The 13665-nt window shown below is 43.7% G+C and overlaps 1 protein-coding gene and 1 non-coding gene across 2 annotated transcripts in view; both read right to left on the bottom strand.

The window, feature by feature from the left end:
• Window positions 1-13665, bottom strand: part of LOC126480094 (choline transporter-like 1) — a 186459-nt gene that overhangs the window by 49304 nt on the left and 123490 nt on the right. Inside the window, exon 9 of the mRNA XM_050103838.1 lies at window positions 4930-5116. Within this exon, the coding sequence (XP_049959795.1) occupies window positions 4930-5116 (187 nt within the window). The remainder of the gene's footprint in view (window positions 1-4929; window positions 5117-13665) is intronic.
• Window positions 206-280, bottom strand: Trnas-cga (transfer RNA serine (anticodon CGA)). The gene has a single exon. It is a non-coding gene; the product is annotated as a tRNA-Ser (tRNA).

Raw genomic sequence — 13665 nt, 5'->3', positions numbered from 1 at the left:
ACTTGCGAATGAAATAAAGTGAAAATGCAGGAAAGGCAAGGCAAGTAGCTTTAAGAAAACCAAGAAGAAACTGGAAAAGAAATGGTTATCAAAAGTACTGATTCAGTATATAGAAAAGTCAAAACACGCTTCGGTTACCAGAATGAAATTTTCACTCTGCAGCAGAGTGTGCGCTGATATGAAACTTCCTGTCAGATTAAAACTGTGCGCCCGGCCGAGACTCGAACTCGGGACCTTTGCCTTTCGCGGGCAAGTGCTCTCCCAACTGAGCTACCGAAGCATGACTCACATTCGGTACTCACAGCTTTACTTCTGCCAGTATCTCGTCTCCTACCTTCCAAACTTTACAGAAGCTCTCCTGCGAACCTTGCAGAACTAGCACTCCTGAAAGAAAGGATATTGCGGAGACATGGCTTAGCCACAGCCTGGGGGATGTTTCTAGAATGAAATTTTCACTCTGCAGCAGAGTGTGCGCTGATATGAAACTTCCTGGCAGATTAAAACTGTGTGCCCGACCGAGACTCGAACTCGGGACCTCCCAACTGAGCTACCGAAGCACGACTCACGTCCAGTACTCACAGTTTTACTTCTGCCAGTATCTCTTCTCCTACCTGAGTACCGGATGTGAGTCGTGCTTCGGTGGCTCAGTTGGGAGAGCACTTGCCCGCGAAAGGCAAAGCTCCCGAGTTCGAGTCTCGGTCGGGCACACAGTTTTAATCTGCCAGGAAGTTTCAAGCTTCAGTTAAATTAAAAGCAAGGACATCAGCATTACAAGTGCAATGGGATTTTCACAGTGAACACGGAGAAGAGAGCGGGTCGGTAGAAAAAGAACATTAAAGCCCTTTACAAGAGGCAGGACTGTCTGATGCCATGATAGAAGAAGAAATGGGTGTCCACATGGAAGATACAGGGCATGGGTGGCCAATTGGTCGATTACAGCTAATAGCGCAGTTGATCATGGCAAAGCAAAAAACACATAAGTTTAATATAGCTAATAATAATAGTTATATGTAAAAAATACAGAGAAAACACTGCACAATGTAATCAACAACTGCAGTGCACTTAATCTTGAATCACTTTTCACTTTATTTATTCTCTCTTCTACACAGTAGCTCTCTTTTGTTTTTGGCACGCAATGGAAATAGGCAGGAAGCATGCGGGACACAGGTGTTGGGTTGGTGTCCGTCCGACAGTTGACGACAGGGACTAGCAGAGTTATGATGTATCGCCTACTGATGTCAATCAGGATTAGACTCTGCATTGCGCATCATACACTATGGATAAGTGGTTGAAGAGAAATGCTGAATGAACTTCAAATGAAGAAAGAAATGCTTCTGAAGGTTCATCAAATAACGTAAGATGATATTTTCAACACCATGGATCAAACGCATTACCCATGTAATTATCACATAACTAATGAGGAGGTATTGAACAGAATTGGGGAAAAGAGGAGTTTGTGGCACAACTCGACTAGAAGAAGGGATCAGTTGGTAGGACATGTTCTGAGGCATCAAGTAATCACCAATTTAGTATTGGAGGGCAGCGTGGAGGGTAAAAATCGTACAGGGAGACCAAGAGATGAATACACTAAGCAGATTCAGAATGATGTAGGTTGCAGTAGGTACTGGGAGATGAAGACGCTTGCACAGGATAGAGTAGCATGGAGAGCTGCATCAAACCAGTCTCAGGGCTGAAGACCACAACAACAACAACAACAACAACAACAACATTAGCACTTTTGGCACACTCAGCTACTGCTGCATACATACATTGTTAGCACTGGAGGCATGACGATTGTGCATGGATATATAAGTCACTAGCAGTCAAAGGGTTAAGGATGAAGTGAACGAAAGAAAAGTGGAGCAGAGTGGTTGGGAGGGGGGGCGGATGCATGGTCACAGGAGCAGAGGTGGCTGTGGTAACAAATGTTAGCGGCAACTGGGGACAAGGGGGGGAAGGAAGAGCAGGAGAGGGGAATTGAGGAGGTAGGAGAGGGGAATTGTGGAGGTAGGAGAGGGGAAGTGTGGAGGTAGGAGAGGGGGAATTGTGGCATTGTAGGATGTACTGGTGAGATCATTTTTATCTACACAGTTCAAAGAAGCTGGTGATGGAAAGTGGATGGAGATTAATAAAAATGGCAGTGGTTGAGACACAGATATCAAAGTCAATCATGCTGCGCTCATATCGTATTCTGCCATTGGGTGACCAGATTTGCTCTTGCCCACCACATACTGTTGATAGCCATTCTCTTGAGCGGACAGTTGGTTGGGTGGCAACTGTGCGCAAATAAAAAATTGTGCAGAAGCTGCAGTGAGTTGAGGTATGCTATGGTTGTTTTAAAGGGAGCATATGATGTGGTTAGCTGTGTTGTGATGGGACTGGAATAGGATGCATGAAACAGGTCTTGCACTTTGGTCTTCACTCGATATGATATGAGTAATACATGTAGTGCATGCAAATTTCCCCAATTGCAACAGTGTGAATTTGCCAAGGCTGTTCTTACCCAAGTTTCTCACTGCCTCTCCATTCCCTACATTTTACCCTACCTTTCTTTCAAACCTTCCTCCTTATTACTCTAACTATTATCCAGAAAATTATAACTTTATTTTTCCGCTCTGAGGAAGTACCTTGCCCAAAAGCTCAGCTATAAGTTCCGTTCTGTTTATGTGCCTGACTACTACTCAACACCATAACAATACAATGAGTTATTGAAAGTTTTGTATTGCCTGCCGGGGGGGGGGGGGGGGGGGGGGGGGGGGGGGGGGGGGGGGGGGGGGGGAACGCCCTTTTATTCTTCCAGTAGCTAGATTTTGAGCCAAAGGAGGCTCATTGTTTGATAGTTAGTATTTATAGGCACTTTATTTTTTTCTCTGGTATAAAACAAAGTGACTGTAAATAATTATACTGCGAATGTTGCAGTTCTTCTTATTTCCATGCTTGCTAAGACAACTGGAGAGAGATTCAAAATTACTTCTGACCATGTATTTCGATAGCAATTATTGACTTTTTTACAGCTTATAACATGACTTTATTCTGTGTCTTAGGCTGCTCTGAGACCAGAGCCACTATCCCACATCAAAAAAGGACAGGTGCACATATCAGTGGTGTAGGAATTGTTGTTTAATCTACAGTTTTCTGCCAAAGGCCTATAGCAGTGAAAAGTTCGATCTTGGACCCATTTGAAGTTAAGGTTTAAACAATAAAATGTCATGGTTGGTCCAGTGTCTTTTGTGTGGTTTGAAATATACAGCATTCCTACGTGGCAATAAGTAAGAATACATTCTTCTTTCCTGAAATCCTCTGAAATAATTCCATACTCTGATGAAGTTGGGGATTAACAGAATTAACACAAAAGATCAATGTTGCTTTCTTACAGCCAGCTTTTTGAGTGACAGGATTTCAGAACTTTTGAAGCACTGTATGTCTGGACTTGATTGTAGAATTACACTCCTCACAAGTTGTGGCTGTAAGCATCCAGAAGGCCTCAGGATGGATTTTTTCATCATTCCAAAAGACTGTTCAACTGATTCATTGTACAGATGGTATGTTCATTCACATCTTGGATATTTTCTTGAAATACAAACACAGCTAATTACCTGTTGTCTTCACAAGTGTGATTCCTGAGTAAGGTTTGTTCATATGGGAACATTTTCACAGGAGCAAAAGCCCATCACCACCAAAAAATATATGCATTGTTAGGAGTTCAGTCATAGAGCACAGAGTCATAGTTCTGCTGAAATGACAATTCGAGTGTCCATTTGTGACAAAACTGTGTGTCAAACTGGGACTCAAACCCAGGGGCCCTGCCTTTCACAAAAATTGTGCTAACCAAGCACACCTGTTTGACTGACTCAAAGCTTCAACTTGCCATTAGTTTATCTCCATGTTTTCCAAACTATACAGAAGTTCTACCATGGTGGTGTTAGGACATTAAACAGTGCATCGAGTTGGGGACATAACTTCATATGAAGAGACCCTGACATCAAATGTCAACATATTGAGAGAGAACCGAGGATCAATATGAACGTGGCTGTCCTAATGACCACCAATAACCTTCTTTAAAATATTCTTCACATCCATGACAGCATCCTCTTCTCACTCGTCTTTCAGTTTTTGACAGTTAACAGCCATTAAGACTCTGCCAAAGATGACATCCTAGCTAGAGTCAAGGTTGTTTCACAATTTTGTAACTATGTAACTTGCTAAGCAATTTAGCTTTATGAACCTGTTCTGTATGGATGGGAAGTACCCGTTTTCACCAAAACTGCCACTTTATCAACCACCTGACAGATTTAAGTCCTTTAATTGTGTAAATTGTGACACCTTCTAAAATGATCACATCTGTCTTACAGTGATGTTCTCTATAAACTATCTAAAGTCATCCTCATTGAGTGGGTATTTATGCTATTAATTTGTATACCCAGTTTGTTGCAATCCCTAATCTCTGCTACACACAATGTTCCACTAAAGCACCCTATGTAAGTCAGTGGAGTATGCCCGGTAATAAAGGATTTTTGGTGTCCATCATTTGGCACAACTCCCAAAGTACACATTAACATACTAATTGTCAGTGTTCCTTCATGTAAACCTGAAGCTCTCTGATTTTAATCTTATTGTACACTATGAAAATGTATTTAGATGCAGGGCTACATACAAACTTCACAAACGCAGACTTGCATATATCTCAAAGTATATGCATGGAGCGGCTGAAATGGGTAACCATATGATAAATTAAACATCACAAAAAATAAAATGATTTCTTTATAATTTAAAAGTACAGAATGTAAATGATTATTGTATGTAAAAAAAACTGACATAAATGAACACAGAATTGTGTTACATTCAGCTGATTTGTCTTATTGAAAATGATATGTGAAATTAGACTTTGTTTTACATTAACTACAGTAACTCACTTTTATTCTTACTCACTTGATGTTGCCAAGCAAACAATAACTGTAACCCAAAAGGCAAAGAATGCTAACAGTGCAATGAACGTTATAAATGGCTGTAGAAACAATCCTGGAATACTCTGCAAACAATGTGCCGACTCTTCAAATAAATCGGCCAAAAACTCTATTCTCTTTGTCAGAGCACACACTAAAAGCAGCAAAATAACCTGTAAAGAAAAGACATATGACACTTATCAAATGAATACTGAATGTGTTACAGAAATGAATTATTTCCAGCTGCTATAAGAGCTGTATTACAGAAAAGAAATAAAAATTGTTTTAAAAAGCTAAAGTTATTTGAAATGACCAAAAATTTTCATCATTATTCTGAGTCAGATAAATACCACAATTAGCTTCCAACAATGAAAAATTCTGGTATCAATTTTCTGAACGCTACATCTTGGTATCTCAGTTAATCATCACTCCACGTGTGCGTGCATGTACACGCACACATAATTAACTCTATTATTCAGACTTAGTTAATACACTTCCCCTTGTTGCATTTTCTGATCTATTCCAGAAAAAGTGCACTCTGATCCAAGAAACTTGGGAGTGAATAAGAATGAACAGACATTGGATACTAGTTATTTTAACTAAAAACCAAAATAATCATAACATTTGTAATGATAGATGGGAAGGGGATGAAACCTGACACCATTATTGTAAAATTCGTGGTTGGTTTGTGGGGTTGAAGGGACCAGACTACAAAGGCCATTGGTCCCTTTTTCCACAATCATGAAAGACCCACAAGAAACAAAAACAGCAATGGAGATGATGAGAGACAGCACAGAACAAGAAAGACATAGACAAAGACCAGAAAAGAGGAATTAAAAACACGCAGAGTGTTACAGTGACTGGCCGACTGTGGAAAAAAAAAAAAAAAAAAAGAGGAGACAAACCCTCAGCTCAAGTGATACAAGCCCCCTACTCGAATAAAACTCAAAATGAAGCCTGCCATTGCAGTGCCATCTGTTAACAGTGCAGGGAGCGTATCAGGCAGTGCTAAGGTCTGCCCAAGCGCAGTTAAAAGTGGACAGGCCAACAAGATATGGACCACTGTCAACACTGAACCACAGCGACAGAGAAGTGGGTCCTCATGGCGCAATAAATACCCATGCATCAGCCAGGTGTGGCCAATGCGTAGCCAGCAGAGGACAACAGAGTCCTTGTGAGAGGCCCGCAAGGAGGAGCACCACACACCGTTAGTCTCCTTGATGACCTGAAGTTTGTTGGGTAAAGGCCGTGTGCGCCATTCATCACCCCAGGTGCCAAGGACCTTCTGCCGCAAAACTGACTGGAGATCACACTCCGAAAGGCCAATCTCCAGGGCCGGTGCACTCATAGCCTATTTGGCCAGTGTATCAACACGTTCATTATCAGGGATGCCGACATGACCTGGGGTCCAAACAAAGACCACAAAGCAGCAGCAGCGGGCAAGAGTATGGATGGACTCTTGGATAGCCATCACCGGATGAGAGCGAGGAAAACACTGGTCGATAGCTCATAAATCGCTCAGAGAGTCACTACAGATAACAAAGGTTTCACCTGAGCAGGAGCGGTTATACTCTAGGGCGCGAGAGATGGCAACGAGGTCTGTAGTGTAAACACTGCAGCCATCCAGCAATGAGCATTGTTCATATTGTTCCCCAAGAGTAAAAGCAAACCAAACTCGACCAGAAACCACTGAACTGTCAGTATAGACCACATCAGATCCGTGAAATGCAGTAAGAATGGAGAGACAGCGGCGGCGGAGGGTCTCAGGAGGGACTGAGTTCTTCGGGCCCTGTGCCAAATCCAGCTGAAGGCATGAGCAGGACACATACCACAGGGGTGTACATATATGGGCCCAGAAAAGAGGTGGAAGAGGGTAAAACTCAAGCCCAGAGAGAAGAGCCTGGATGCGTACACCCTGACTGGGGCCGCCATTCTTGAAGATGGACGACCGAGTTGGGTAACATGAGACGGTAATGTGGATGCCCGGGCAAGCTACAAACATGTGCAGCATAAGTGGCCAGTAGCCGTTGGTGTTGGATCCACAATGGAGGGACACCAGCCTCCACAAGCATGCCATTTACAGGGCTTGTGCGGAAATGTCCAGTTGTGAGTCAGAACCTGCAGTAAAATATGGGGTTAAGCAACTGCAACACGGAGGGCAATGCCGAACTGTAAGCCAGGTTCCCATAATTGAGATGGGACTGAATCCACGCCCGATACAGTCATAGAAGGCACCGATTGGCACCCCAGCTGGTGTGACTCAAGCAACCAAGAGCGTTAAGATGGCGCCAGCACGTTTGTTTAAGCTGCCAAATATGAGGGAACCAAGTCAACCAGGCATCAAAAAGCAATCCCAAAAACCAATGCCATCAAGATAAAGCCGTGGCTCATGGTGAACAGTGTGATGCCGGCAGAAACGCATGACGCAAGTCTGGGCGGCCAAAAACTGGAAGCCACGCGATAGGGCCCAAGACTGCAACTTGCGAATAGTGCTCTGCAGCTGCCATTCAGCAACCACAATGCCAGTGGAGCTATAGTACAGGCAAAAGTCATCAGCACACAAAGAAGCCAATACAGATGTTCCCACAGCTGCAGCTAGGCCATTGATAGCAACTAAAGAGACATACACTCAAGACAGGGCCTTGTGGGACCCCATTCTCCTGGACTCTAGAGGAACTAGGGGAGGGACCAACTTGCATGTGGAAGGAACGAAGTGACAGAAAAGTTTGAATAAAAATCGGGAGTGGGCCCAGAAAACCCACTCATGAAGTGTGGTGAGTATGTGATGTCGCCATGTTGTATCATATGCCTTCCGCATGTCAAAAAAGACAGTAACTGGATGCTGTCGGCAGGCAAATGCCGTACGGATGGCAGACTTCAGGCAGACCAGATTATCGGTGACAGAGTGGCCCTTATGGAACCCTCCCTGGGACGGAGACAGAAGGCCCTGAGACTCAAGTAGCCAACTCAACCTCCGGCTCACCACATGTTTAAACATCTTGCATGGAACGTTGGTGAGGCTAATGGGGCAGAAAGTGTCCACCTCCAGTGTGTTCTTGGCAGGTTTCAACATGGGGATGATGATGCTTTCCCACCATTGTGATCGGAACTCACCTTCAACCCAGGTATGGTTGGAAAGGTCTAGGAGGCGTCGCTGGCAGTACACTGAGAGGTGTTTGAGCATCTGATAGCAGATGTGATCCAGCCCAGGAGCCATATCAGGGCAAGCGGCTATGGCACTTTGGAATCCCCACTCACTGAATGGAGTATTGTATGATTTGGGGTGGTGCCTATGGAATAAAAGGCTCCAACGTTCCAACCACTCTTTCAGGGAGCGGGAGGCCAGCGGGTAATTCATAGAAGTCGAACTCTGACCATAATGTGCCACTAAGAGTTCTGCAATCGTGTTGAGTCAGTACAGACTGCTCCATTCAGGGAAAGCCCAGGTACACTGATGGGGATCCAATAGCCATAGAGTCGCCTATCTTGGCCCAAACCTGCGATGGGGAGGGATGGATGACAATGGTGAAGACATACCTTTCCCAGTACTCCTGCTTCTGTTGGCGAATAAGGCATTGGGCTCAGGCACGGAGCCGCTTAAATTCAATGAGATGGTCCAGTGACCGGTGTCGCTTATGACGTTGGAGGGTCCTCCTGTGATTACAAATTGCCTCAGCGATCTCTGGTGACCACTAAGGCACAGTCCTCTGCCGAGGGGACCCAGAAGAACAGGGAATTGCAGATTCCGCTGCAAAAATGATGCCGGTGGTGACCGTGTGAACCACTACATCAATGTCATCATGAGAAAGAGGCTCAATAGTGACAAAGGAGGCAAACGAGTCCCAATCAGCCGTATTCAAAGCCCATCTGGGGAGGCGCCTAGAAGAGTGATGCTGTGGCAGTGACAGAAAGATCGGAAAGTGGTCACTACCACACAAGTCATCATGCACACTCCATTGGACAGAGGGTAGAAGGCCAGGGTTGCTGACCGAAAGGTCGATGGCTCAGTACGCGTCATGCGCCACACTGAAATGTGTGGTGGCACCATTATTTAAGAGAGAAAGGTCGAGCTGTGTCAACACTTGCTCAACGACAGTGCCTCAGCCTGTTGGCACCAATGCACCCCACGAAGGGTTATGGGTGTTAAAGTCGCCCTGTAACAGAAAAGGTGGCAGCAGTTGGGCTATCAGCGCAGCGAATACATGCTGTGGGACATCACTATCCAGTGGAAGATAAAGACTGCAGACAGTAACAGCCTGAGGCATCCACACCCTAACAGCGACAGCCTCTAAAGGTTTTTGAAGAGGGACATATTTGCTTAAAGAGAGTTAAGGACATAGATGCAGACTCCACCAGATACCCTCTCATAAGCTGCCTGATTCTTATAATAACCCTGATAGCCACGGAGGTCGGGGGTTCGCATCGCCGGATACCAAGTTTCGTGGAGAGCAATGGAGAAGAAAGGGTGAAGGCTGCAAGTTGGCAGAGCTCAGCAAGGTGGTGGAAAAAACCGCCACAATTCCACTGGAGGATGACATCATTATTAGGCTGAAAAGACAGGAAGTGCCTCTGGGTCACCTGCTGCCACTCATTGAGGACCTGTGCGAGCGACGTCCATTGTGTCTGAGGGTCCAGCAAGATCTAGGTCCACAGCAGACACCAGAATCTCCACCTCATCCTCAGACGCAGAACTTGTAGGGAGCAGTGGTATGGGTGCCACCACAAGGTTGGGATTCTTGGGTGCCATCTTCCTTTTTGGTTTCTCCCACTGTTCCTTCAGTGGTCCTGGCTGGGAGAGCTTCACTGGGTCAGTGTCAGTTACCTGTGGTTGCTTCAGCCACTGGCGGGCGTCTGCTTTTCCACTGGTTGGAACCTGGGAAGGGCGTGACCCAAGGGACCCCTTCCTAGTGAGAGGAGCTGAAGAAGTCTTATGCTTCTCCAGCTAAGAAGTGGGAACTGATGTCCCTGATGGTTGGGGGGAGGGAGGTTGCTCCCAAAGTAGATGGTGCAGGAGCAACAGGGAGGGAAGTGCTCCCCACCATCAAGGGGGCATGTGGAGTCTGACGGCTCTGAGAGCCAACTGTATGTGGTGAAATGGGAAAGGGTTGAATTGTTGTCATAGTGGCGGCATAGGTTGATGCCATATGCACAGGATGGAACCTCTCTTATTTTCACTTAGCCTCAGCGTAGGTCAGTTGGCCCAGGGTCTTATATTCCATGATTTTCCTCTCTTTCTGTAAAATCCTGCAGTCTGGCGAGGAAGGGGACTGATGCTCTCCGCAGTTGACAGAGATGGGAGGCGGGGCACATGGAGTATTGGGATGTGATGGGCGTCCGCAATTTCAACATGTGAGGCTGGAAGTATAGTGGGAACACATATGGTCGAACTTCCAGCACTTAAAGCACTGCACCAGGGGAGGGATATTGGGCTTGACGTCACAGCAGTAGACCATCACCTTGACCTTCTCAGGCAATGTATCACCCTTGAAGGCCAAGATGAAGGCACCGGTAACAACCTGATTATACCTCGGACCCCAATGCACCCGCCGGACAAAACGAACACCTCTCTGCTCCAAATTGGCAAGCAGCTAGTCATCATACTGCAAAAGAAGGTCCCTGTAGAATATAATGCCCTGGACCATATTTAAGCTCTTATGGGGCATGATGGGAACAGAAACATCCCCCAACCTGTCACAAGCAAGTAATGCCCAAGACTAGGCAGAGGATGCTGTTTTTATCAAAACTGCCCACGAGTGCATTTTGGACAAGCCCTCCACCTCCCCAAACTTGTCCTCTAAATGCTCTACAAAGAACTGAGGCTTCATCGTCTTGAAAGACTCCCCATCAGCTCTTGTACAAACTAGGAAATGGGGCAAATAAGTTTCGTTGCCATCCTTTGCCTTTTGCCCCTCCCAAGGTGTCGCCAAGGAGGGGAACGATTTGGGGTCATACTTTTGTGCATTGAAGTGAGCCCTCGATCGCTTAGAAACAAATGTACATTTACTCAGCTGCATTAACAATGGTGATTTTTGTTTTAATTCTAATGCTCAAGAAAAGGATTGTAAATGACATAGCCTATTGAAATTAATGTAATGGTGTTGTGTTTTAAACTGAAGACTAAATTTTATTATAATGAATCATGTAAATTTCAAAAATCTTGAGCAGTCGAGATTCAATCACGACAGGCATGTTCTCCCCTTGTAAATAAGAACAATAACTCAAATTGTTAGTGATTAGTTGTTTCTAAAAGGTACTTTAAGGTGATATTCCTTGTCTCCACTGATCAGTCAAAGCAGTACTGAAGGGTACTAAGTATTCATTCTCATGAAGCAGATCCTGAAAACTGCTGATAGGAAAAAGGAATTGGAAATCTTATTTTGATCCTACAATTTTATCTCAATAATTAACTTTCGAGCACATATGGATAAAGACAGTAGGACCCTAATTGATGTTTTCTTTGTTTTTTCAAGAAAATAACTGTTTAACCAATAACAAAAGTTGTCTCTGATCATGATGCACAAAAGTTAGAATAAATAACGTAGTGCCTTACAGTATGGATACTCCTCAATGGAAATCAGAATGACTCCTGGACAAATATTTTTAAGAATAATTTACAGGAGATGACCTGGGATGAAATTTAAAATGAAGCAAATGCCAACATAAAATTTAATCTATTCCATGAATAAATTCATAGCAGTAAAAAACTATGGATCACTAGAAGGATTAAAGTATCTTGTGAAAGAAGAAGGGAAATGTATCTTTTGGCAAGAATAAGTAAGGATCCTGCAGTAGTTGCACACTACAAAAACTACTCTAAATTACTAAGAAACATTATTTAAAAATCAAGGAATGTGGACAGACTGTCGGAAATCAGTAGTTCCAACAACAGACTGAAGGCTGTAGGAAATGTATTGAAACAACAGGTACGACAAATAGCCACACAACAACTTAACTTCACTATTGAACTGAACTGAAGGGCTACAAATAATGAGTCACCGGGAGGAAATGTATTTAATAATTATTTCTTAAATATAGTAGACAGCATAGGGGAACACAGTTCAACAGAAAAATTACAGCAGTATGTTGAAAAATAACACTCATAAAATTCAGTCATATGAATGTATCATTAACTTCTTCCGAATGAAGAAAACTATACAGTCTCTCAAAAGAAAAGCTCATCTGGTTTTGATGGTGTTTCCTATAGAGTACTAAAGAATATAATAAACCCAATCATATCTGAAATATGTAATGGATCACTAACTCTCTACAGAGAGACTGAAATATGCCACTGTTAAACCCCAAAAGTGATAAGAAAGATGTCAATAGCTAACAACCTATTTCACTGCTGACATCATTTTCCAAAATTTTTGAGAAGGTGATGCATTCTAGAATAGAATCTCACCTTAGTAACAATAATATCCTCAAAAAATGAGTGTTTGGGTTTCAGAAGAGTTGCTCTGCTGATAATGTCAGTTACATGTTCACTCAGAAGATTTTATAAGCATTAAATAATAAAATAGTGCCAGTTGGCATTTTCTGTAACCTATCTAGGGCATTTGACTGTGTGAATAAATAGAAGTTTATGGGATTGATGGTATACCCAACCAATGGACTACGACATGTAGCACCAGAAGAATGCACAAAGTTGTACTTAGTAATTCAACCACTATCCACTAACAGGCATGAAAAATGCAACACTTCAACTTCTGACAAAAACTGAAATTTATGACACATTTATGACACTAATCCATTATCTTATGATGGAATTTTGTGGTATGGTCCCATCTAAATGTCCAACAATGAAAAAAGAAAGAAGATTTTAAACAAATTAAGCCACAGATCCACACTTCGCGGAAATTTTGAGAAACTGCATAAAGGTAAATGCACTTCTGTTTTGATGTTATACACTTCACAATTTACTTCACAGACCTCCGAGACAATCTCGGCTACCTCTGTTCACATTTCCAAAAATGTGTAATGTCACCTCTTGCACCAAAGGTGGCATTCAACCTTCCAAGCATGCTCTGAGTTAAGGTGGTATTGTCCTGTTGATGAATCATATCCTATTCTTCTAGGAGGGCACTCCTTAGGTCTTGTAGGGTCTCTGGGTAGTGCTGATGGGCTCTTATCCCCAGCTGATCCAAATGTGCACAATTGGATTCAAATCAGGGCTTTGAGCAGTCCAATCCACAGCATGAATCCGTGTTTCATCCAAGAACTCCTGCATAATTCTCACAACATGTGGTCATGCATTAGTGTAAAATCGTCACCAATATATGGAGAGAAAGGCACAACATGCTCCAAGAGGATTTCCTCCACTTACCGGTATATGGTAAGGCTCCCATGCTCCACGAAGCCTAAACCTGTCCTTGCAGCTGTATTGATTCCTGCTCACACCATCACAGAACCATCCGGAAAAAGACATCTGGATGAGAATTTGCAAGGGGAATGCCTTTCCCTGACCTTCTCCAGACTCTCTCTCTTCCATCAGATGATCAGAGGCCAAATCATAACTCATTGGTGAACAAGACTTGATGCCACTGTTTTACTGTCCATCCAAGATGTTCCCTTGTGAAACATGGTCAAGCTGTGCAATGCTCTCTAGTGAGTTCTGGACATATAACTGGTCATCTGGACTGAATATTGGAAAAAGCCAATCTTCTCTCACTAATCCCTGGCGTAGTCCATTTCGTCCTTCAATAGTGGTAGTGTGACGGTTGCA

Source organism: Schistocerca serialis, chromosome 1 (assembly GCF_023864345.2).
Source record: "Schistocerca serialis cubense isolate TAMUIC-IGC-003099 chromosome 1, iqSchSeri2.2, whole genome shotgun sequence".
Taxonomy (NCBI): Eukaryota; Metazoa; Arthropoda; class Insecta; order Orthoptera; family Acrididae; genus Schistocerca; species Schistocerca serialis.
The sequence above is the reverse complement of the archived record's forward strand: the minus strand, read 5'-3'. Positions and strand labels throughout refer to the sequence as shown.